General features: G+C 43.7%; 1 protein-coding gene across 3 annotated transcripts in view; it reads left to right on the top strand.

Moving 5' to 3' along the window:
• Positions 1-201: 201 nt before the first annotated feature.
• Positions 202-25,543, top strand: part of LOC121291456 (F-box only protein 39-like) — a 114,815-nt gene continuing 89,473 nt past the window's right edge. Inside the window, exon 1 of one of the 3 annotated variants that reach the window (XM_041212645.1) lies at positions 202-713. In XM_041212645.1, coding sequence (XP_041068579.1) covers positions 622-713 — 92 coding nt within the window. In that variant the 5' untranslated portion in view covers positions 202-621. Of the gene's footprint in view, positions 1,491-25,543 lie in introns of all 3 variants that reach the window. The other 2 variants (XM_041212652.1, XM_041212651.1) reach the window with 2 other exon arrangements.

Here is a 25,543-nt window from a genome sequence, read left to right as displayed (position 1 = left end):
CATATTTAGCAGCATTTGTCAAGACTTCTCTTCATTGTACTCTCCGTGCAGGATGGGCTGTCACTGTGAGACGTCAACTCATTTAGATTGATCTACAGCCAACTTGTTTGTCAGGAAGACACAGCTAAGAAGGTCATCAACTCATGTAAGCAAATATTTTCAGTTCTATTTGACATGCATGTATGCCAAATCAGCCTGTCCAGATTTCCCAGGGAAGTGACTGCAAAGGATGATATATTAAATATTTTTTCCCTCTGGAATGATAAAATCAGCTCAATGGCATTTTCTTTACGTATAGACCTGTTTGAGCATGGAATGTTTTTTCAGGGTGGGTAGTTGAGGTTGAGATTATTGCATCCTTTAAGGGATCTGGAGTCCCATGTTTTTTCTCCCACTGGAAACTCAGCAGGAATCCTTTATTTCAAATACTGAAACGGAGCAAGTCACGGGCGGGGAACACTTAATTGCGATCAATTTTGGACTACTGTAGCAAGACCAGCACTGGCATGATGGGCTGAATGGCCTTCTGTGCTGTAAACATCCTATGGTTCCACCTGTAGTTTTCAAAAGCGGACAACAGCAGCCACTTCGTGGGAGCACCATCAAGTCACAAGGGGCAAGATGACGGGCGAGCACGGAGAATTGCACAAGAGGCCGCGCATCAGACTCCTGGTGACGGGAAAACTGGAAGCAATTAAGTCAACGATGGGAAGGTAACAAAGCTGGAAACTTGCCCGTTAGCAGCGGCAAGATCATGGATAGGCCTAATTGCCCACTTGCAAACAATTTAAATGCAATTTAAAGTGAAACTCAGTTGTGTCTCTCCTGCCTTCAGTAACCCGCTCAGTGAAAGCTGGTGACTTATTGGTGGTTTCCTTGACCCTCTTGTCCTTTGGACATCCACCCTGTCCTCCTTCATCCTTGAGTGCCGGAGGGTATCCACTGGCTGGACTGGGACATCACGGACCTCCGTCCAACCCTTTGATACCGCTGGGTATCTTGTGCGATGGGAGGAGGAATCTTCAACCTGGACTTTGGAATGTCTTTTCCAGCTGGAGCAACAGAAATTCAGATGCTGGAGATTTAAACCACAGAGCCCTCTTTAAAAACAAACTGCAAGGCAGGGCTGGCTGTCTTTTAAATAACTGGCCACTTCAGGGCTTCAATTGGGGTCCACCACCCTACTTACCCAGTAAAATTGTAGACAAGTTGGGGGAGGTGGTGGTGATGGGGAGGTAGGCGTTGGGAAGGTCGCCCAGGGAATTTTACGGGCACCCCCTCCCTGTATATCCTACCCAGAAAATCCTGCCCCCTGTCCCCAGACAATTAATATAACCACCATATTAGCACACCCACATCCTGAATCATGTAAAAGCTCTAAAATTCCTGTAGTAAGTTGACAGCAAAATAAATACACATACGTATCAGTTTTGCATTATGATTACTGCTGTATATTTTACTATTTTGGGCTGTATTCTTTCAAGAGTCAGGTAAGTATTTATTTTTCTTCTGTGTTAGGATCACAGGAAACATTTTAATCAGCTCTTTACCATGTGTATAATATTGTTTTAGTTCAGCCTTTCCAATTTGTATATATCTAATGTTAATCAAGAGCTTAGTAAACAATTAAAACATTGAAAATAATGAGGTATTCGCAGGAACATAAATAAGGATTGTTTTGCGTATGTATCTTGTTGGATTATATAAGTGACCACATCCTGAGTGGGGCACAGCCAGAGTGGGTATTTGGAATTTGGTGCAAAGCGGGAATTGAACTGGTAAGTCTTTCTCTTTAATTTTTGTAAGTTCAGTAGTCTAGTTAAAAGGTTGGTAAGGTAGCTGACTCAGCTTTGGTGCAAAGTGGGAATTGAGTGCATTGGGGATGAGGTGCTCTTTGCATTTTTTCCTTGCTATCCAACTTCTTAAATCTTCAGAGCGTGGTCTTGCCCTGCTGCAGCAGTAGAGGCTACAAGGGAAAGGAATCACTGGTAAGTAGTGGGTAAGGTATTTACTACTTTAATCGCTTATAGTTTAAGGTCTTTTTGTGGTTTACAGTTTGTATATTCTACAGTAATGAGGATCAGGAAAGAAGGGCCCTAGAGTAATTGACTTAAAAGGTTTAATTTAAAGGGATAAGTCATGGCAGGAGAGCTCGAAGCCGTGGTGTGCTCCATTTGGGAAGCCGGGGACATTTCCAGTGCCCGGGACCAGCATGTGTGCAGGAAGTGTGTCCAGCTGCACCTCCTGGAAGCTCGGGTTTCAGAGCTGGAATGGTGGCTGGGGACACTGTGGAGCATCCGTGAGTCTGAGAGCATCGTTGATAGCACATTTAGAGAGGTGGTCACACCGCAGATGAAGGGACTTGAGGAAGGAAGGGAATGGGTGACCACCAGGCAGTCCAAGAGAAACAGGCAGGTAGTTCAGGAGTCCCACTCTCAAATCGGTATTCCATTTTGGAGGCTAAAGAGGGCGCTGGTTCCTCCAGGGAGTGTGGACAGAGTCAAGCTTCTGGCACCACAAGCAGCCTGTCTGTACAGGAGGGGAGGAAGGGAGGAAGAGCAATAGTAATAGGGGGTTCTATAGTCAGGGGAACAGATAAATGCTACTGTGGCTGTCAAGTGATTCCAGGATGGTAGGTTGCCTCCCTGGTGCCAGGGTCTGGGATGTCACTGAACGGCTGCAGGGCATCATGAAGGGGGAGGGTGATAAGGCAGAGGTCATGGTACATGTTGGTACCAGTGACAAAGGTAGAAAGAGGGATGAGGTTTTGCATCAAGAATTCAGGGAGTTAGGCAGTGGACTAAAAAGCAAGACCTCTCGGGTCGTAATCTCTGGATTACTCCCAGTGCCACGTGCTAGCGAGCTCAGAAATAGGAGAATAGCACAGATGAATACGTGGCTTAAGAGTTGGTCTAGGAGGGAGGGTTTTAGATTCCTGGATCACTGGGACCTTTTCTGGGGAAGCTGGGACCTCTACAAGCGGGATACATCTGAACCACAGCGGGACTAACATCCTTGCAGGTGGGTTTGCTGGTGCTGTTGGGAGGAATTTAAACTAATTTGGCAGGAAAAGAGGACACAGAATGTTAGCAGAATAGGGACACATCATAATACAGTAAAACAATCAAGTCATAGGGAGTAAAGCTGCAATAAGCTTAAAGGGAGTAAGGCAAGGCTGCATGGCCTCTACTTTAATACTAGGAATATTACAGGTAAAATGGATGAGTTAAGAGTAAGAATTGACATGTGGAATTGTGATATAGTAGCCATCATGGAGACGTGGCTGAGGGAAGGGCAGGATTGGCAGCTCAACATTCCGGGATATAGAATCTTCAGGCGAGACAGGGGAGGGCGTAAAAGAGGAGGAGGCATTGCATTATTAGTTAAGGAGTCAGTTACTGTAGTAAGGAGAGATAAGGAGAGAGGGGGCATCAAATGAAGCTTTGTGGGTAGAGCTTAGGAATAAAAGAGGGGTAACACATTATTAAGTGTTTATTATAGACCCCCAGATAGTCAGTGGGAAATTGAGCAGCAAATATGTGCACAATTTGTGGAGGTGTGTAAAAACAATAACAACAGGGTAATTATATTAGGTGACTTTCCCAACATTAATTGGGATAGACATAGTGTTAAAGGCTTGGATGGAGTGGATTTCTTGAAATGTGTACAGGAGAACTTTTTATGTCAATATGTTGAGGGTCCAACAAGGGACGGATCTTTGCTGGACCTAATTCTGGGGAATGAAGCCGGACAGGTGGCTGAGGTGGTGGTGGGTGAGCATTTTAGTGATAGCGATCACAACATGGTACAGTTTAAGATTGTTATGGACAAAGAAATCAACAAGTTGCAAAAAAACGTTTTGGATTGGCGGAGAGTGGATTTTAGTAAAATAAGGCAGGATCTAGCCAAGATAGACTGGGAACAGTTACTTGTGGGGAAATCTACAGAGGAACTCATGTACTCTGCACGCGCACACCGCACCCCAACCACAGGGGCCCATCTGAGGCCTCCAGTGGCTCCTGTCCACACTACTGGTGATCAGTCCCCAGAAGATAGTATGCCTGCTCCCAACACCCTCCCCCAACAGCCACCTTGGACACATTCGGCGTCCGTCACTTTGAATAGCACACGGGTCTTAGCGCCCATGGAAGGAGGCTCAACTAGGTGCAGCATCAATGCCAGCAGATAACTCTTGGCCACGACACCTTGAGGCTCCCCTTCCACCATCTCATCACCACCAATATGATATGTGTTGGAGTTCTGAGTTTGTGTCTAGCTGCCTCCCCTGCAGGTTGCCCCCAGACTACTCAAATGCGATAAACACCAACATATGCTGCAGGGAGAACACATCTTCTCCTCAACCACTAAGGCTGATGTAAGCATGGTCACTATCTGTTTGTCCACCCAGCGTGCACCAAATGCCCAAAGCAGTAACGACACTCAGATGTGGCTGGGGCAGGGGGGGCTCAAAGGCTAAGGTTACCTGCTGGGTAAAGAGGCCAAGGCTGACATGGTACTCACCCTTCCAGAGCGCAACAAATCATTGAATCATCCCGGTGCACCGCACATCATCATGGGTGCTTACAGCCACAGCCGTCTCCTGCCACTCCTGCCTGGTGACGTGGGGGGGGGGCCCTCCTCCTCCCATCCTCCGGAAACAAAATATTCCGATGGTTGGACATCTCTTGGAGGCTTCTGAGAACCGAGGGGGCACAGTGGCCCCCTGCTGGCCTACCCTGCAGCCTGCCATCCTCCTCCTCCTCCTCCTCCTCCTCTTCCCTCAAACCAGCACGTCCTTCTCTATGAGTGGCCATGGTGCACTGCCTAAAGGAGGCTGCCCGGCCTTTCTTTATACAGACTGACGGTTCCCCATTGGAACCAGCGGTCTGAACACGCCCGCCGCCAATCTGAATTTCCCGCTGAACGCGGGAGTCTGAAACGCGCCGGGCGGGCCTTAATTGGGCCACCCGCGCAAAATGGTGGCGCGGCCTGTTTCGCCGGCGGAGATCGGCTCCCTGCCCGCCTGACAAACGCAAAATTCAGCCCTCTGTGTTAAAGGTACCACCACGTGTTATAAACAAATTTAATTACCTAAGGAGATGTTTACGCGGGTAAAACATTAGAGAGTGTCCGCCCTACTTGACGCTAGCTGCCTCAGGGCAAACCAATGTGGCAGCGGTGGGGGGGGGGGGGTGGCGGGGGGAGCTGAAGCAAGTACAGGCCCCTTATTTTCTTATGCGAAATGAACTGGCACCTGCATGAGATATGGGAAAAGGACGTTTTTACCCCGCTTGCTTTTCCCCAATTTGGCCAAGGTGGCGCGCATATGGTCTCAAAGGCCAGGATTTTCCATTTGCTGGGCCGGCTCGGCGGGAGCAGGAGGGGGCAGTCACACCGCGATCGGCTCCGCACCGCGATCTCACGCAGTTGGGGCCAGTTCAGGCCCACCCTGTGCGGATTGTGAGCAGTAGCTGTGCGGGTGGTGGGTGGGGGGGTGGGGCTGCGGTAGGAGGGAGAGTCGGGTCCAGCGATCTTTCACGCGTGCGCACAACAGAGCACCTCCTTCTCCCTGAGGCACCAAGCCACAGAGCTGCCTCAGGGGAGGTTGAAGTGCTTTTTACAAAAAAATAAACACAATAAAAATTTAATGCAACATGTCCCCTCATGAGACTGCGTCGCATGAGATGGGGCAGGTTTTTATTTTTCCAAAAGAAGTTCTTATTTAATCTGGAAAAGCTTTAGGAAACCTCATCCGGCTCGAGGTATGAGGCTTCCTAAAAAACTTAAAGACTGCTCGGCCTTCTTGTCTGGCCGCCAGCCATAAGGTTAGATGGGCTGCTGTGAAGTTGCAGAAAGGCCATGATCTATAATCTATATTCACCTACGTTATGTGGGATTTAGCCTATTAAAGGTTGAGCATGTCAGGCCTGATTGATATCTCCAAAGTAACATGTCAATGGTAATAGTGGTATTTGAAGACGAGAAAGGACCGTGTCTGCAAATATATTTAACGTTATGTATTCGTCTACCTTTTACCAACATGATTCAGATTAATTACCTGTTCAATGGCCTTAATAGGCCTTTCAATTATTGGCGGGTGTGCAGCCGACTCTGGCGCTTGCCCGCCGAACGAAGTATCGTGCCACTTCGCCGTGACATCGGGACACGAGCCTGACATCATCGCGCATCATTTAACGTTTTGACATTTCGGGCGCGCGCCTGCATGCTGAATGTAAAATTCTGCCCTAAGAGTGTACATTTTCCCACCTGCCATTTTGGGGCCTAAGCACTTGAGAAACAGAGAGAAGTGTAGATTTCAGAGACATTTGAAATATTTCTTTCCACTATAAGCTTTTCCTTTATATTGTACCTGACTGGCACTCTCCTTGACTCTGTATTAAACCCTCCAAGACCTCTCTGAGCTTTCTTTCTCTCACTTGGTGTTAGTGGACATAAAACCTGTTATTAAAATCCAGTTCATTGTTTTCCACTTGTAACAGGTGCAGTAAACGTTAAGGAACTTCTGTTCCATCTACCTGTTTCTCCTCCAAGACATCGCCTTGTTATGAACCGGGAGAGTTGGTGTTGGGATAACTTTTCTCTTACCTCTCAGTTGTTCGCAACACGATGTATATTTAGAGGGAGTGTTTTAAACCCTTTGACTGTTGTGGCTTTTAATAATAGACATGAAACAGGCTTCCTGGTAATTGTAAATCAAGAGAAAAAGTAAATGTTTACAATCTTGAGATGTAAAGTACAGTGTAATTTAACAGGTTACTTTGAATAACGAGGATGCTATCTAAGATAAAGAATGTGTCGATAAACATGCAGAAATTATAACTTGGATACAAATCATTACACATGAAAAAGAGGTGGTTTTAATTTTAATAGTGTAAATTACTGTTCTTACAAAGTTTAAAAATTTGAGGTTTGGTTCTTGATAAAGTTCTCAAAAGGGAATTTTTATTTTAAAAGGTTTGACAACAATTGGCACTAATTCAAATGCTGCAAACTTTTGTATTTGTAAAGTCTGTTTCCAAAATATAAAGCTAAGCTCAAGACCTTGACAAAGTTGGCAGAAATCCAATTTTTGGCCGAGTTAATGAATCTGGGATAATTCTAAAAGAAAAAGGTCAGACACAATTTAGTGGGTTACTTTTGAGACAATAAAATGTTTGAGAAGATAAGGAAGCAAAACATGTCAATACCTGACTTCTGTTTTTAAAACTGTTATGAGAATATTTTATTTATTTTAAAGTCTCTCCAGGCAACCTGAACAAGATAAGATGGTAGCTATTGCATGTGTAAAATGGTATGAGGCGAGTAGGAGAATGAGCTATGGAAAGAGGACATAATGTACAAACTGTTTTAAGGGAAATGAATTTGATAATCTGGCCATCAACTGAGGCATTGGAACTGCACAGGGGGAGATAAGCAAAGATCTAGAGACAGAGATCCTCGTTGACAATAGAAAAACTGAACTCAAGAGAATCTTAGGACGATCATGGACGGCGAAAAAAACTTGAGGTAAAACTATGTGGAATCTATAGTACAGGAATTGAAATGTAAGGAGAAATAATACTTAACAATTTACCACAAGATGATTACAGGTAAAGGGAAAGCTGGAAAAAGGCTAAATAGATGTATTACTGATCATACTAATGTGCCTGTGAGCTACAAAAGGTAAGACCACAGGATTAACACCTTGATGACAGGCAGGGTTAAGTGGTTCCCAGAGAGAACCATCACTGGAAGTGAAGATACTGAGCCATTGAAAGATAGGATAAGAAGGTGCATTGTAGAGTTGTGTAAGGAATTGAGGTCTGACATGAGACAGCAGCAGGAGACAGTAAACTGGAAGGAGTCGGGGTGCCTACCCAGATGGATTCAGATCATGAACTCATTTCACAGGGAAAGTCATTAAAGAAGTGTGTAATCTTATGGAGATTAAACAGAAATTCCATATTTCACACCACACCCAGAGTCCTGGGATGGTGGAAAGGATGAACTAAACTTTAAAAACATCTATAGCCTAAGCAATTCAGGAGACAGGCAACAGCTGGGCCACAGTATTGCCCAGCATTCTGATACGCCTTAGGGCTACACCAAATAGGACTACCAGGTTCATCGCATTGAATTGATAACAGGAAGGGCCATGCAATTACCTGAAGGCATTTTAGTGGGAGGAGGAGATGCAGGGCCACTGAAAGGAAAAATACGGACTATGTAAGGGAATTAAGTAAGCAATTGCATGAGTTAAGGAAGGAAGTCAGAGAGCGACAGGTGATTAAGGTTATGGAAACAGGCAAATCCAAAGAGCAACAATGGACCAAGTGGGGAATAAGGTGATAGTCAGGGTGAGCTCGGACCATACGAGGTAATTATGACAGGTGATACATGTGCACTTGTAGATATGAGAACGGGAAGTAAATGGAGGCATTCCACACAGTTAAAGATACATGACAATTGACCAAGTGGTAACCTGGAGAACGGGAGCCGATGTTAATGTCTCCACAGATCTACGATCCTGGTCGTGGGCGTATCAGTAGTGGCAACAAGGTCGGGGATCATCATTGTTCATCCTACACCGCAGGAGGAACTTTGGTACAGCACCGACAGTGCCGAATGACTCGCAACGGGGAATGATAACTGTAACAGTAGGAGAACAAGTGCTTTCAAATTGTAGTAAGGGTTTGCTTCAGATCGGGTATGGGAGGTCCGCCACTACCCAGCCACCTCCCACCTCTACTTTCACAGTCCGAGTAGAGATAATTGAAGCCCCTCAAACCACACTGACTGACCCATCTTGTCCGACTATGCATCCAGGACTGGTGAATGGTTTGGTACTGGTTAATCAGAAGTTTTGTATGATAATATACACCATGGGCTGGTACTCGTAGTCTTGAATGTATCTGGTGTTGTCCTGCCCCAGTGGTGCTCAACCCATACCCAAGCACTCTATACGGCTCTGACGTGCTAATTGATGACTGAAGCAGTTCAGTTCAATGGCGAGATGCGATCAGGCTTGGGAGGGAACCACGTTAAGCGCAGCCTGATAAATGATGCTGCTATGTTATTCAATATAGGGACATTAGTGGTTAATTCAGAGCCTGGCTTCTGTTGACCAGAAGGTCTGTACCCTGAGCTTTAAGCTTAAGGAGATTCTAGAGTGGGGACAGGGGATCCAGGATACCCAATTAGATACAGACTAGGACGTGACACGGTTAATCCAAAGCCTGGCTACCGTGCTCGAATGTCATGCGGAGACTATCAATAAATTAATTGAAATAGGGAAAGATATTTCAGATGAAGCGAGTAGAAATGAGGTATGCATCACTTATGGATCTTGGGCACTGGAACAAGCCCGAGAAAATTTAAGACAGATTAAAGAAGGGGTAGTCCCTTTATGGGTAACTAATGAGCATTTATTTAATCACTTACGACACAAGAATCATGACTTGACCGGTTGCCAGCTCAGAGGTTTAACACATGTATATAGAATGAAAGTTGAACGTATAGTGAATAGTAATATGCTAAAGGCATTGTATTAGTAATACCTGTCATACCTATGTCAATACCTGGCAGGACATTATATAGAGTAGAAAATATTGGGGCAAAGTGGGGATGAACAGAATGGCACAGCAGATGTGGTTACGCCTGGGTTTTTTGCCATGGCAGCTAAAATAGCTTCACAATGTCTGCTTTGTCAACGACATAACCCAGGCAAGACACCCACATTATTTTAACACTCCACCCTGCACTCTTGCCCACATGTCTGTCCTTGGCTTGCTGCATTGTTCCAGTGAAGCCCAACGCAAACTGGAGGAACAGCACCTCATCTTCCGACTAGGCACTTTACAGCCTTCCGGACTGAATATTGAATTCAACAACTTTAGATCTTGACCTCCCTCCTCCATCCCCACCCCCTTTCTGTTTCTTCCCCCTTCCTTTTGTTTTTTCCAATAATTTATATAGATTTTTCTTTCCCACCTATTTCCATTATTTTTAAATCTTTTATGCCCCCCCACCCCCACTAGAGCTGTACCTTGAGTGCCCTACCATCTATTCTTAATTAGCACATTCATTTAGATAATATCACCAACTTCAACACCTCTGTGTTCTTTTGTTCTTTTGTCTGTGACATCTTTTGATTATCTGCTCCTATCACTGCTTGCTTGTCCCTACAACCACACCTCCCCCCCTCCACTTCTCTCCCACACCCCCCACCTTAAACCAGCTTATATTTCACCCCTCTCCTTGGATTCACCCAGTTCTGCTGAAGGGTCAGAGGACTCGAAACGTCAACTCTTTTCTTCTCCTCCGATGCTGCCAGACCTGCTGAGTTTTTCCAAGTAATTCTGTTTTTGTTTTGGATTTCCAGCATCCGCAGTTTTTTGTTTTTAGACGCCCAGAGTGACTGCGGGTTCAGGACCCCAGCCATGGGGCCCGTTTGTACACATACAGATGGACTTTATACAAATGTCTAAATGTATGGGATATAATTATGTTTTAGTTATAGTTTGTTTGTTCTCGCGATGGGTGGAGGCGTATCCCACCCGACGGAATTATGCTGTTATTGTTGTAAAATTGTTGTTGCGTGAATACATACCCAGATTTGGGATACCAGAGATTTTATCGAGTGATAATGGGCCTCATTTTACTGCTAAATGATAAAGGAAATGTTGAGGGCCTTACAATGCAACCATCACCTTTCCTGCCCATATCACCCCCAGACTACTGGGGCAGTGAAAAGACAAAAAAGCTCAGAAAAAGCCCACCATTGAAGACTGCCATCAATACCAGCCTGGGGATCTAGTCCTGGCAAAGACATTCAGGAGAAAGAACTGTTTGGAACCTCGATGGGAGGGGCCTTTCCAAGTCCTGCTCACCACCCATACAGCTGTGAAGGTTGAAGGACGACCCTTGTGGATACATGTATCGCACGTCAACCAGACGCTGACCTCGGACAGAAATGCTTGCGCAGGAACTTTAACTGAGCCGTCAGAACGCTGACTCTGATTTGGATTCTGTCCTGCGTGGTCTTTGTGGGGGCATGGACTACCAACTCTGCTGTTCAACGAATGCAGGCCATAGCCTCGCAAGTGAATTGGACTAAATGTAGGATTTGTACCATCTTCCTGTTAACCCCTCCTCCTCAGAGATGCATTTTTTGGCTTCCCCCTCAAGATTCTACATGGTCCCTAGGTAATACAGGGGCCCTCGTTCATTGAATGCCCATTTGGAGATGGGAGCCCACCTTTTGTGGTCATTAAGGAGAGGCCTGGCTACGCGTCAGGAGAAATTATACCAAGGGTAGCATTCGGGTGGGCGAATTGCCATTGGGTTCCTGTGCCTACTTTGCTGATTATAACTACCAGGTGGGCCAATTTTGGATCCACAACTAGTCTGGTCCTATGACCACCTTTTGGGAGTGCAAGGCCAATGAGCTGATGTGTCTTTCGCAGGACCCGAGATCTGAGGATAAGCTCACATACTTTAACGTGGGTGTGTGTGATTGCCAATGATCATACAATCTCACCTCAAATAATTCCACCTCCACTTGGACCTGTAATATGCTGGGAATGAAAATTTACTGAAATATGGATTGGTCAGTTAACTTATGCAAATAAGCCGATAGGTTTGTGCAAAATTTACTGATTGGCTGTAAAAATGCTTTTAACAGGTCTGCGTGTATTCTGCTATGAGACTGTACTGTAGCTCTTTTGTGTGCTGTCTCCCTTGCGCACGAGTAATAAATGGGGTTTCTACATATTAATGGTGTGATTAATCTCTGACAAAAGCAAATCATGTGTTTAAGTTAGTCCTTTAAGATACCTATGAATTAGAAGCAGGAGTAGGCCATTCGGCCCCTCCAACCTGCTCTGTCATTGAATAAGATCATGGCTGATCTGATTGTAACCTCAACCCCACATTCCTGCTTGCTCCCGATAACCTTTCACCCCCTTGTTAAGCAAGACTCTATTTAGCTCTGCCTTAAAAATATTCAAAGATGCTGCTTCCACCACCTTTTGAGGAAGAGAGTTCCAGAGACTTACAACTCTCTGAGAGAAGTGAATTCTCCTCATCTCTGTCTTAAATGAGCGACCCCTTATTTTTAAACAGTGACCCTCTAGTTTCAGATTGCCCCACAAGAGGAAACATCCTCTCCACATCCACCCTGTCAAGACCCTTCCGGATCTTAAAGGTTTCAATCAAGTCACCTCTTACTTTTCTAAGCTCAAGTGAATACAAGCCTAACCTGTCCAATCTTTCCTCATAAGCCAACTTGCCCATTCCTGGTATTAGTCCAGTAAGCCTTCTCTGAACTACTTAAAACACATTTACATCTTTCCTTAAATAAGGAGACAAGTACTAAACACAGTACTCCAGCTGTGGCCTCACCAGTGCCCTGTACAAATGAAGCATAACTTCCCTACTTTTGTATTCATTCCCCCTCACAATAAACAATAAGCTTTCCTAATTACTTGCTGTACCTGCATACTAACCTTTTATGATTCATGCACTAGACACCCAGACCCCTCTGAATCTCGAAGCTCTGCAATCACTCACCATTTAGATAGTATGCTTCTTTTTTAATTCCTCCTGCCAAAATGGACAATTTCACATTCACCTACAGTACACTCCATTTGCCAGGTCTTTGCCTGCTCACTCATCCTATGTCACTTTGTAGCCTCCTTATGTCCTCTTCACAATTTGCTTTCCTACCTATCTTTGTGCCGTCAGCAAATTCAACAAGCGTTCCTTAGGTCCTTTCATCCAAGTCATTTATATGAATTGTAAAAGGTTGAGGCCCCAGCAGTGATTTCCTGTGGCACACCACTCATTACATCCTGCCAACCAGAAAAATACCTATTTATGCCAACTCGTTGTTTCCTGTTACCTAGCCAATCTTCTATCCATGCCAATATGTTACCCCCTATACCGTGAGCTTTTATTTTCCGCAATAACCTTTGATGCAACACCTTATCAAATGCCTTCTGGAAATCTAAGTACAGTACATCCACACTAAGTAAGTACGTCCCTTTATCCACAACATATGTGACTGCTTCAAAGAACTCCAATAAATCGGTTAAACATGATTTCCCTTTCACAAAACCATGTTGAATTTGCCTTGAATTTTTCTAAGTGCCTTGCTAGAAGATCTTTAATAAAAGTTTCTATCATTTTTCCAATGACAGATGTTGGGCTAACTGGTTTGTAGTTTCCTGCTTTCTGTCTCCCTCCCTTTTTGAATAACATTTGCTATTTTCCAATCTAATGGAGTCTTCCCGAATCTAGAGAATTTTGGAAGATTAAAGATGGACTTGTTCCGCGCCTGGATGGGGTCCTCTCTTGTGAGTCTTTGAAGGTCAGTGGGGGTTGGAAGTTTCTGGGTTTTCAGAAGTTGTGGCTGAGCTTCTGTAGAAAAAGAGAGACACTTTTGTTGCAATTGGGAACAAATTAGTCCCTCTCTCAATGTCTAGTTTGACTGATTGTTAGGCAGGAGTCTTCTCGCTGGAGTAATGGTCCTTCTTGTGTCCTGTTGGTCTCCTGACTGTTCTGTTTCTGGCTCATGCTTGGAGTAGTAAGAAATGTTATCTGAAGTCAGTTTCAGTCATGTGAACACATGATAAATACTTCTATGGTCCACAAAAATGAATTAGAAACCATTGATACACAATGGGTGATGAATGGTGGCCTTTCCCATCTACTTGTGATAAACTGGTTTCTTATTACCTCTCTTTGCTAAGTTCTCAGTTTGCAGACACTGAGGCTAGAATGACCATTGAATTTAAATTTTATTAAACATCCAGACGAACGGAGCTGTGTGTTTCACAAATGATTTCATACACCGAATGTCCTTTCAAAGAGGGGTCCCCACCCACGGACATTTACATTTTAATGACTGTCCAGAGCCATGGGTTGGTTCTCATAAACACAAGCCAGGTCACCCGACCATTTGTGGCCATCTTTGCAGCAGCATATAGTTCATGTTTAAAAACAAAAGTTATTAACAAAGACTCCACATTGAATAAAGTTTGTATCTTAAAAGTTAGAAATATGGTACATCTTTGCTGGTCATGACAATCTGAAATCACGTTGGGCTGTATATGTCGCTGACAACACCCAGCTTTACCTCAACACCAACTCTTTCGACCCCTCCATTGTTTCTAATTTGTCACACTGCTCCTCTGACATCCAAACCTGGGTGAGCAAAAATTTACTCTAACTAAATATTGGGAAAATTGAAGCCATGGACTTTGGTCACCGCCACAAGTTCTGTTCCCTAGCCACCGACTCCATCCCCTATTTGGTAGCTGTCTGAGGCTGAACCAGACCATTTGCAACCTTAGTATTACATTTGACTTTGAGCTGAGCCTCTGACGACACAACTTCTCCATATCACTAAGACCATTTACTTCCACCTCTGCCCCATCGCCTGACTCATCTGCTGCTAAAAATCTCACCCAAGACTCTGTTGCCTCCATACTTGACGATTCTGATGCTGTCCTGTCTGGTCTCCCACCTTCCACCCTACCTAAACTTGAGCTCGTCCAAAACTTTGCTGCCCGTATCCTGACACACACCAGGTCCCCATCGCCCCCTGTGCTCGCTGACCCACATAGGCTTCCAGTCCGGGATTGCCTCACCGATAAAATTCTCATTCTTGACTTCAAATCCCTCCATGCCTTCATCCCTCCCAATCCCTGTAGGTTCCTCCAGCCCTACAAATCTCCAAGTTCTCTGCACTCCTCCAATTCCGTCTCCTTGCATATCCCTGATATAAATTGTTCCACCATTGACTGCCATGTCTTTAGCTGCCTAGGCCCTAATCTTCGGAATTTCCTTCTCAAACCGCTTCTCCTCTCTAGCTCTCTCTTATCTTCTTTAAAACACTCCTTAAAACTTAGCTGTTTGACCAAGCCTTTGTTTGCTTGTTCTAAAAGCTCCATGTCAAATTTTGTTTGATAATTGCTCTTGCGAAGCATCTTGGAATGTTTAAAGGTGCTACATAAATGCAACTTGTTGTTGAAACTTCTGTTATTAGTAGAAAACAACAATGGATAGAAAAATGTGACACTTAAGGCTATCGAGACTGCTCTCTTAATTAACCCTAACCAAATCCACACGGAATCATAGAGGGCTGATTATATATATGTACTCCTAAGCACTTTTTGCAATATATGATTCAATTAAAAAATATTCATTAATGAACTTTATTTAGCTTTCATTGTCCTAGACCATTATTTGTTTGACAATCTTAATCCACTAGTTATAGAAGCAAAACATAATTCCTATCTACAATACTTGGGGACCTGGGTTTGAATCCCACCATGGCAGATGGTGAAATTTGAATTCAGTTAAAAATTTCTGGAATTAAAAGTTTGACGATGATCTTGAAACCATTGCTGATTGCTGTTAAAACCCATCTGGTTCACTAATGTCCTTTAGGGAAGGAAACCTGCTCGCCTTACCTGGTCTGGCCTACATGTGACTCCAGACTCACAGCAATGTGGTTGACTCTTAAATGCCCTCTGAACAAGGGATAGGCAATAAATTCTGGCTTAGCCAGCGATGTCCACGTCCCATGAATGAATAAAAAAAACTTAAAATGCACAGAAAAATCCTTGTTATAGAAGCATCTATATGATTCTCTCTAAAGCAATTTAGCATTATGTTGGCAGCTTTCTTTTTATCTCTTTGAGGGATTGTCTGTTTTATAAAAGCTCTTTCAGGAAAGGGTGACTATATTGTGGAATGTAATCTTTTTCTACAATTCGCTCATTAGTATGTCACATGCATCAAGGTCACACTTGGCAGATTTGACCAATGTAGCATTCCTTGGAAAAAATCCAGTGTAGGACTGAATCTGAAACATCTTCATTGAAGTCATCTTTGCCTGCAGCCTTCCTCCAAGTGTTAATCTGGCATGAAAGATCACAATGAGGACATCACCTTGGACATTTAAGTGAAATTATTGCCTTGCCATCTTCCATTTTAAATTTCCTCAATTTATCATATTCTTCAGAAGTGGTCACTACTCATTCATCACCCACTTATACATCACAGAATGGGCGGCAAGCATTGGGTGGCTTATTAAATAAAGGAATAGGCATCATCACAGTTGATTTGTTCAAGAGAGGTTTGATTTTGGGGGTTTATGGGCTCTTCAGCTATCATGTCACACACACACACACACACACATTCTACAAACCTTTTGTGAGAAGGCCTGATACCAGGTGGCATCTTCAAACTGAACATATACATGCAGCTTCAGCCGGGGTGAAGAGAAGAGTAACATCAAATTGTCCACACTAGATATGGTAGAGAGAACATACCTGAGAGCCTCATGGAAAAGCCAAATACTGCGGATGCGGAAATCTGAGATAAAAACAGAAAATGCTGGAAATACTTGTCAGGTTATGGAGAGAAACAGAATTACTGTTTCAGGTCGATGACCTTTCATCAGAGCTGGGAAAAGTTAGAGGTATAATATGCTTTGGACAAGGTGTGAGCGGGACAAGGACAAAAGGAAGGTTTGTGATGGGTTGAAAGTCAGGGGCGATTGAATCAGAGAAGACTTAATCTTCCAGGAACAAAGGGAATGGTGATGGGGAAAGAAACAAAGAAACAAAAGGATGTGCCTAGAGCAGGTTTCAGATTCAATTCCAGACCGGATTTGTGTCAAGGAATACTACATTGGTCAAATCTGCCAAGTGTGATCTTGAAACGTGTGCTGCTGACTGAAAGTAAGATACAGGAACAAGGAAAGACAAGGGAACAAAATGGGGCAGAGATTATAGTCTGAAACTGTTGAACTCGGTTCAGTCCAGAACGCTGTTAAGTGCCTAATCGAAAGCACCTCAGCTCCCGGTTTCCCCAGGTCTGATAAAAGGTCATCAACCTGAAACATCACTGGCATAAACTGCGAAGTATTTTCAGCATTTTCTGTTTTTATTCTTTCCACACAGCACCTTATCCAAAATGACCTTGTTTTGTCCCTGTGAAAAATGTTTGTTTCCAATGCTTTCTGTCAACTCCTTGGAGATTGAAGCATTCCGGCAAATGAATTCCAGATGCAAGACAGCCTTGTGGTGTGCTGTTAAAACTATTTCAACTAATTTCACTTAACACTTTTGGTGATCATCAGAGGTAGGAGACTAACCACCTACCTGAAATGGAAATGGCCAGGCTCACAGATGTGATTAATATGCTCTTTGCTCCTCTCGGTTTCTAAAAACAAATTTCTAAATTTACCTCAGAAAACAGCCTATGAGTGATTCTTTGTGCCAGGGAAGCAATAGTTTAAGTAAAATGGAAATCTTGCCTGAAACTACTGGAAAATATTAATCAATAGCCGAGAAATTAAAATTCATGAATTTGCATTTTCAAACATACTGGTCCCTACGAGTCCCTAATAGCTGCCTGCCATTAATGAAAATAAATGTGAAAACTTGGATTGTGTCTTTTTGGGTTGAAAATGGATGTTTAAAAGTTGGCAAGCAAGTAATTAGGAAGGCCAAAAAAAATCAAACTGTGACATTGCAGGGAAGTAAAAAGTTGATTAGCTGGTGAGTATTGCTTCTCAGAGACTACTGAGCTTTAACAACTGGCAGATTAAAAATGTTAAAAAATATTAAGTATAATAAGTAACAAGTGAGTAGTATACTAAAGTTGATAAGTCCCCGGCACTTGATACTTTGCAAACCAGAGTGTTGAAAGAGGTTGCTATAGAGATATTGGATGTATTGGTGATCATTTTCCAAAATTCTATAGGTTCTGGAATGGTTCCTGAAAATTGGAAGGTAGCAAGAAGGGAGGGAGAGAGAAAACAGGGAACTACAGACTTGTTGGCCTTACATCAGTAGTAGAGAACATGCTAGAATCTATTATAAACCATGTGATAAATGGATACTTGGATAGTCATAATCTGATTGGACATAGTATGGATTTGCGAATGGGACAAACTTGTCGGAGTTTTTTGAGGGCATTACTAACATAATTGATAAAGCCAAGTAGATGGACATTGGATTTTCAGAAGATTTTTGATAAAGTCCCCCACAGGAGGTTAATTAGCAAAATAAAAGCACTTGGGATTGGAGGCAATATACTGGCATGGATTAAGGATTGGCGAATGGGCAGAAAACAGAGAGTAGGAATAAACTGGTCACTCTTGCGTTGGCAGGCAGTGACTAATGGGATGCCGCAAGAATCGGTACTTGGATCTCAAATGTTAACAATATATATCAATAATTTAGATGTGGGGACCAAATGTAATATTTCCAAGTTCGTGGATGATACAAAGCTAGGTGGGAGTATGTGCTGTGAGGAAGATGTAAAGCGGCTACAGGAGGATTTGGCCAGACTTAGTGAGTGGGCAAGAACATGGCAGATGGAATATGATGTGAAAAAATGTGAGGTTATCCACTTTGGTATAAGGAACAGATGTGCACAGTATTTCCTAAATGGTAAGAGATTAGAAAGTGTAGATGTACAAAGGGATCTGGGTGTCCTTATCCATAAGTCACTGAAAGCTAACATGCAGGTGCAGCAAGCTATTAGAAAGGCTAATGGGATGTTAGCTTTTATCATAAGAGGATTTGAGTACAGGAGTAGTGAAGTCTTGCTTCAATTGTACAGAACTTTGGTTGGGCCGCAACTGGAGTACTGTGTGCAGTTTTGGTCCCCTTACCTCAGAAAGGATATTGTTGCCATAGAGGGAGTGCAACGAAGGTTCACCAAAGTTTTTCCAGGGATGGTGGGACTGTCTTATGAATAGAGATTGAGGAAACTGGGCCTCTATTCTTTAGAGTTTCGAAGAATGAGAGGTGATCTCATTGAAACCTATGAAATACTTAAAGGAATAGGCAGGGTAAATGCAGGTAAAATATTTCCTGGTTAGGGAGCCTAGAACCAGGGGACATAATTTCAAAATAATGGGGAAGCCACTTAGGACTGAGATGAGGAGAAGGTTCTTTACTCAGAGGGTTGTGATTCTTTGGAATTCTCTACCCCAGAGGGCCGTGGAAGCTCAGTTATTGAGTGTGTTTAAGGTAGAGATTGATAGATTTCTGATTAACAATAATGTAACAGGTTATGGGGATAGTGTGGGTAAAAGGCATTGAAGTGTTCAATCGGCCATGGTCGTATGATTGGTGGAGCAGGCTCGATAGGCTGAATGGTCTTCCCCTGTTCCTTTGTTCCTATAGTGTAATGAGTTAAAAGAATAGATATGCCAATAAGTGATATAGATGATGATGTATCAGTGACATCAAGCAGTAATATTTTAGACTTTCTCTCTTTCTCTCGAGAGGATGGAACATGCAGTACTCAGGAGAGATATACCTACTCTGTGACCTGTTATTTATGTAATGTTAATAAATTAGTTTAAAGCAAGTACCAAAGTAAGACTACAGTCTTTCTAAGGAAGATAGGTCATGCGTATCAGTAACCAAGCCAGGAATACAATGGTCATGGTGGCCACTCAAAGTATGGTAGCAGCAGTGGTGACACTAACCTAGCCAGAGATTGGTACCATTGACATCACCATGGCAAGAGAGTGAAGGAAAACTTGGTAGCAGCTCATACTTACAGCTGTATGGAAGCAGGAGGCAAACCAGAGAGAGGTAATGATGTTCCTACCCAATGAGCAGGCACAGCCCCTACCCCATCTGTATGAATGTCTGGAGGGCCCGTAGAGAGGCCAAAAGCGGGAGTTAGGACGAGCCACTTGCTCTGATACCGAGCAGCATTTGTCCTTCATGCTAAGGAGCAAAAGCATCAAATCAGTTCATTTCTTTATGCTGTGGGTCCAGTAGCAGACACTGCTCTTCTGAGGTAGGGAGTGGAAGGATCCACTGCAGACTTCGACACTGTTTTAAAAGTTTTGACACGTATTTTAGCCCAAAGCGAAATCTGGCGATAGAATGAGCCCGATGGCTAGGGGAATCAGTGGAATTATTTCTCAGCGACCTATATTGCCTCTTGCAGATATAGGGCACTGAAGGGCCAGCTCTCCAAAACCACATAGTCATTGGCATTTGGGATGGAAAGCTGTCCAACTTTTTAGACCAGGGACAACCTTACATTAGATCAAGTGGTTCAATATGGGAGGTGAGGTGAGCTTAGAGAAATAAACCAGGCTATAGTTTGCCTTGACTCCAAGGCATTAGATGACTCCATTAACTGGCTAGGCCCACAGGCAGCAGCTCCACCCACACAAAAGCCCACTAAAATGGGTGAAAGGGCAGGAAACCTCACAACATCAGACATTTAGAGATGCTTACACTGTAGTACAAAAAGAAACACAGATGCCAAGGCTGCCCCAGCAGGTGCATGGAATGCTTCTAGAGTGGGAAGAGCGGACATTTCAAGCAATTCTGCAAATCCAACAACTTTAATCAAGGGAGAAGATAAGAGAACATTTATGAAACACAATCCATCCAAGAAATTGGAAATCAAGACAAAGACAAAATTACAGAGTTTCTAGGGGAAGTTAAAGGTCTTAATCAAAACACTTGGTCAGTTACACTGTAAGTTACAGGCTTCAATACCACCTTTAAAATGGATACTAGACCTAGCATTAACATACTAGCAGATGATCTGGACTGGCTTCAGCCAATACCCCTTCATCCACCAGACATCGCATTGCAAGGTCCAGGTGACACAAACCTTTCCAATCAAAGACAGGATAATTGCTCCTGTTCATTACAAGGGGTGATAAATTGTTGGTTCTCCCTGTGTTGTTCACAATCAACGCACGTCCTTATTGAGTGGAGACATTGGCATATTATAAGGAATTCTGGGAAAACAAGATAATGCTTTTGAACAACTCAATGCCTTTCATGGAACAATCTTCAAAGTTCCACTGGCTCTACATAAAACTTCAGCCCTCAGCAGCCGAGGAGGTTTATTCAATTGGCAGTGATTTTGTTTCCATCACAGAAACACCGTCTGCTAGACCCTACATAGACATTGAGGTTATGGATCTCCCAGTTCACCTACCAATGTACAATGCCTTTTCTATCTCTGGTTAACCAGGTCTTCCAGGCTGTTACGAAAGTATAATAATTTTCATAATATTTTTCTGGTTTATTGTGAAGTAGGTTTATGGGTGTAAGTATAGATGGCTCTCTGTGTGATTTAATTACATCTAGAGTCAAGTAGACTGCAAGCTTGAAACCATCAAAAGAAGCTAGGTGTAGAAATGTGCTTGAAATGCTAATGAGTAAACATGGATGCTGGCTTAACATGTAAGGTCTGAAGTGAATTTGCACTTTTAGATAAATGAAGGGATTGTTTGAATTTCAAAGGGATGTAAATCTGTTTACAACTAGCCAGATAAGCAAAGCTAAGGAGTGTGTTTATTTTTCTCAAAGGTTACTGACAATATTGGCAACATGACAGTTTTTATATTATGAGAAAGACACAATTTCAAAGACATATGGAATAATAGAACTTACATATTAAAGAGAGAGAAATATGTGTAAAGGAGAATGAAAGGCTATGTGAGGATAGGGCCATGTAAGATCGAACAGGAGTGCGTGAAACAGCCTTCAAGAAGCCTCCAGCCATTTGTGCACAAGTCTGCCATGTAAAGTAATTGAAGTTGGGGAAACCATTGAAATCCCATTGTCAAGTGGGTACTGTGTTAACTTGTTGGCTTTGTTTTAAATCAACAATCTATTTTGGGACAGTTGCCTTAAAGGGGATATATAACTGGGAGTCAGGTTAATTAGAAATCTTAGGAGTTGTTATAATAGTAAGTAGTTGCAGTCTTATGTATGTGCTTAAAATGTTTTAATAAATGTTTGAATTTAATTTTTAAAAACCTCTAAAGACCTTAGTGGACTCATTAATTCTAAATTCTGCGCAAACATCTTCTTGTAATAAATACAAATTGCAAAACCATTGTGATAATGCGACCAAGTTTCCCTTGTGGATTTGGTCTGCCTGGCACATATCATCTGCCCTGTCTTAATAAGGGAGAACAACAAGTTTGATTCCATGTTAGAGTCCACAGATGATCACATAGCCAGAGAGTTGGTAGCATCTCTTTCCGGGGGTGAAAGTATATTGAAACCCATACTTCAGTCCCAGCTGAAAATCTTCTTCCCACTAGAACTGTTCTTCAGCACAGAAGCTGAGGCAGAATCTTCAGAGCCTCTAAAGCTTCAGAATACTGTACAAGAAACTTGTCTACAGGAAATTCGCCCTCATGTCATTGAGTTTCATCCCATTGCAGAAAATGTTGTTGTCTTATCTTCATGGATAAGACAACATCACTGTCCTTTAGAGAAGGAAATCTGCTGTCCTAACCTGGTCTGGCCTACATTTGACTCCAGACCCACAGCAATGTGGTTAATTGCCCTCTGAAATGGCCTAATAAGCTGTTCAGTTCTCAAGGGCAATTAGGGGGTGAGCAATAAATGCTGACCTAGCCAGTGACACCCCCACCCCATGAATGAATAAAAAAAAAACCTCAAAAATTCTTCCCATTGCCTACGTCGAGCATCCTCACTTATGGTCTTATCCTCACACGGAGAAACATATGGGTCTGTTACCATTGCCTACAGAATGCCATCAGGAACTCATCTCTTCTTTATTTCCTGAAATGCCCACAGGAATTTTGTCTTTTTTCTTCTCATTGTCCAGATTTGATAGAATCTCAGATCGTCAATACCTTTCTCGTTGTTGCTATAGCAGTGGGTGATACGGTGGTGAGAGTCTTCATTGGAGTTGAAGATCCTTTTCCTGGTTTGCTTTGAGGAAACAGAACATTCCTTTTATATTCATTTACAGTAAGTAGGCATCACTGGCTAGGCCAGCATTTATTGCCTATCCCTTGTTGCCCTTGAAAAGGGGGTGGTGAGCTGCCTTCCTGAACTGCTGCAGTCCATGTGGTGTAGGTACATCCACAGTGCTGTTAGGGAGGGAGTTCCAGGATTTTGACCCAGCAACAGTGAAGGAATGGCGATATATTTCCAAGTCAGGATGGTGAGTGGCTTGGAGGGGAAGTTCCAGGTGGTGGTGTTCCCATCTATCTGTTGCCCTTGTCCTTCTAGATGGTAGTTGTTGTGGGCTTGGAAGGTGCTGCCTAAGGAGCTTTGATGAGTTTCTGTGGTGCATTTTGTAGATGGTACACTGCTGCCACTGTATGTCGGTGGTGGAGGGAGTGAACGTTTGTGGAAGGGGTGCCAGTCAAACGGGTTGCTTTGTCCTGGATGATGTTAAGCTTCTTGAGTGTTGCTGGAGCTGCACTCATCCAGGCAAGCAGAGCTAACTTGTGCCTTGTAGATAGTGGACAGGCTTTGGGGAGTCAGGAGGTGAGTTACTTATCACGGGATTCCTAGCCTCTGACCTTCTCTTGTAGCCACAGTATTTATATGGTTAGTCCAGTCCAATCTCTGGTCAATGGTAACTCCAGGATGTTGATAGTGAGTGATTCAACAATGGTAATGCCATTGAATGTCAAGGGGTGATGGTTATATTCTCTCTTGTTGGAGATGGTCATTGCCTGGCACTTATGTGACGCAAATGTTACTTGCCACTTGTCAGCCCAAGCCTGGGTATTGTCCAGGTCTTGCTGCATTTGGACGTGGACTATTTCAGTATCTGAGGGGTCGTGAATGTTGCTGAACATTGTGCAATCATCAGCAAACATCCCCACTTCTGACCTTATGATGGAAGGAAGGTCATTAATGAAGCAGCTGAAGATGGTTAGGCCTAGGACATTGCCTTGAAGAACTCCTGCAGTGATGTCCTGGAGCTGAGATGATTGACCAACAACCACAACCATCTTCCTTTATGCTAGGTATGACTCTAAACAGCTGAGAATTTCGCCCCTGAGTCCCACTGACTCCAGTTTTGCTAGGGCTCCTTGAAGCCACACTCGGTTAAATGCTGCCTTGATGTCAAGGGCACCAACTCTCGGCTCACCTCTGGAGTTCAGCTCTTTTATGCATGTTTGAACCAAGGCTGTAATGAGGCCAGCAGCTGAGAGAACCTGGCAGAACTCAAACTGAGCATTAGTGAGCAGGTTATTGCTAAGCACGTGCCTCTTGTTAGCTTTGTTGACGATACCTTCCATTACTATACTGATGATCGCGAGTGGACTGATTGGGTGATAATTGGCTTGGGCGATAATTGGCTGTGTTGGATTTGTCCTGCTTTTTGTGGGCAGGACATACCTGGGCAATTTTCCACATTGCCAGGTAGATGGTAGTGTTGTAGCTGTACTGGTACAGGTTGGCTACGGGTGTGGCAAGTTCTGGAGCACAAGTTTTCACTACTATTGCCAGAATATTGTCAGAGCCCATAGTCTTTGCTGTATCCAGTGCCTTGCCTTCAGCCATTTCTTGATATCATGTGGAGTGAATCAAATTGGCTGACGACTGTCACCTGTGATGGTGGGGACCTCTGGAAGAGGCTGAGATGGGTCATCCACTCGGCACTTCTGACTGAAGATTATTGTGAATGCTTCAGCCTTGTCTTTGTACTGCTGTGCTGGGCTCCTTCATCATTGAGGATGGGGATATTTGTGGAGCCTTCTCCTCCAGTGAGTCATTTAATTGTCCACTGCCATTCACAACTGGATGTGGCAGGACTACAGAGCTTAGATCTGATCATTTGGTTGTGGAATTGCTTAGCTCTGTCTATCACTTGTTGTTTATGCTGTTTGGCATGCAAGTAGCCCTGTGTTATAGCTTCACCAGGTTGGCACCTCGTTTTTAGGTATGCCTGGTGCTGCTCCTGGCATGCCCTCCTGCACTCTTCATTGAACCAGGGTTGATCCCCTGGCTTGATGGTAATGGTAGAGTGGGGGATATGCCTGGCCATGAGGTTACAGATTGTGTTTGAGTACAATTCTGCTGCTGCTGCCAATGGCCCATAGCACCTCATGGTTGCGCAGTCATGAGTTGCTAGATCTGTTTGAAATCTATCCCACTTAGCATGGTGGTAGTGCCACACAACATGATGGAGGGTATCCTGAAAGTGAAGGTGGGACATCGTCTCTACAAGAACTGTGCAGTGGTCACTCCTACCAATACTGTGATGGACAGATGTATCTGCAGCAGGCAGGATAGTGAGGATGAAGTCAAGTATGTTTTCCCTCTTATTGGTTCCTCACTATCCGCTGCAGACCCAGTCTAGCAGCTATGTCCTTTAGGACTCAGCCAGCTTGATCCGTAGTGGTGCAACTGAGCCACTCTTGGTGATGGACATTGAAGCCCCCCACTCAGAGTACATTCTGCACCCTTGCCTCAACATGGAGGAGCACTGATTCATCAGCTAAGGATTTGGGGGTGGAGGGTGTGATATGTGGTAATCGGCAGGAATTTTCCTTGCCCATGTTTAACCTGATGCCATGAGACTTACTGGGGCCGGAGTCGATGTTGAGAACTCCCAGGGCAATTCCCTCCCGACTGTATATTACTGTGCCACCACCTCTGCTGGGCCTGTCCTGCCGGTGGGACAGGACATACCCAGGGATGGTGATGGTGGTGTTTGGGACATTATCTGTAAGATATAATTCCATGAG

Source organism: Carcharodon carcharias, chromosome 19 (assembly GCF_017639515.1).
Source record: "Carcharodon carcharias isolate sCarCar2 chromosome 19, sCarCar2.pri, whole genome shotgun sequence".
Taxonomy (NCBI): domain Eukaryota; kingdom Metazoa; phylum Chordata; class Chondrichthyes; order Lamniformes; family Lamnidae; genus Carcharodon; species Carcharodon carcharias.
The sequence above is the reverse complement of the archived record's forward strand: the minus strand, read 5'-3'. Positions and strand labels throughout refer to the sequence as shown.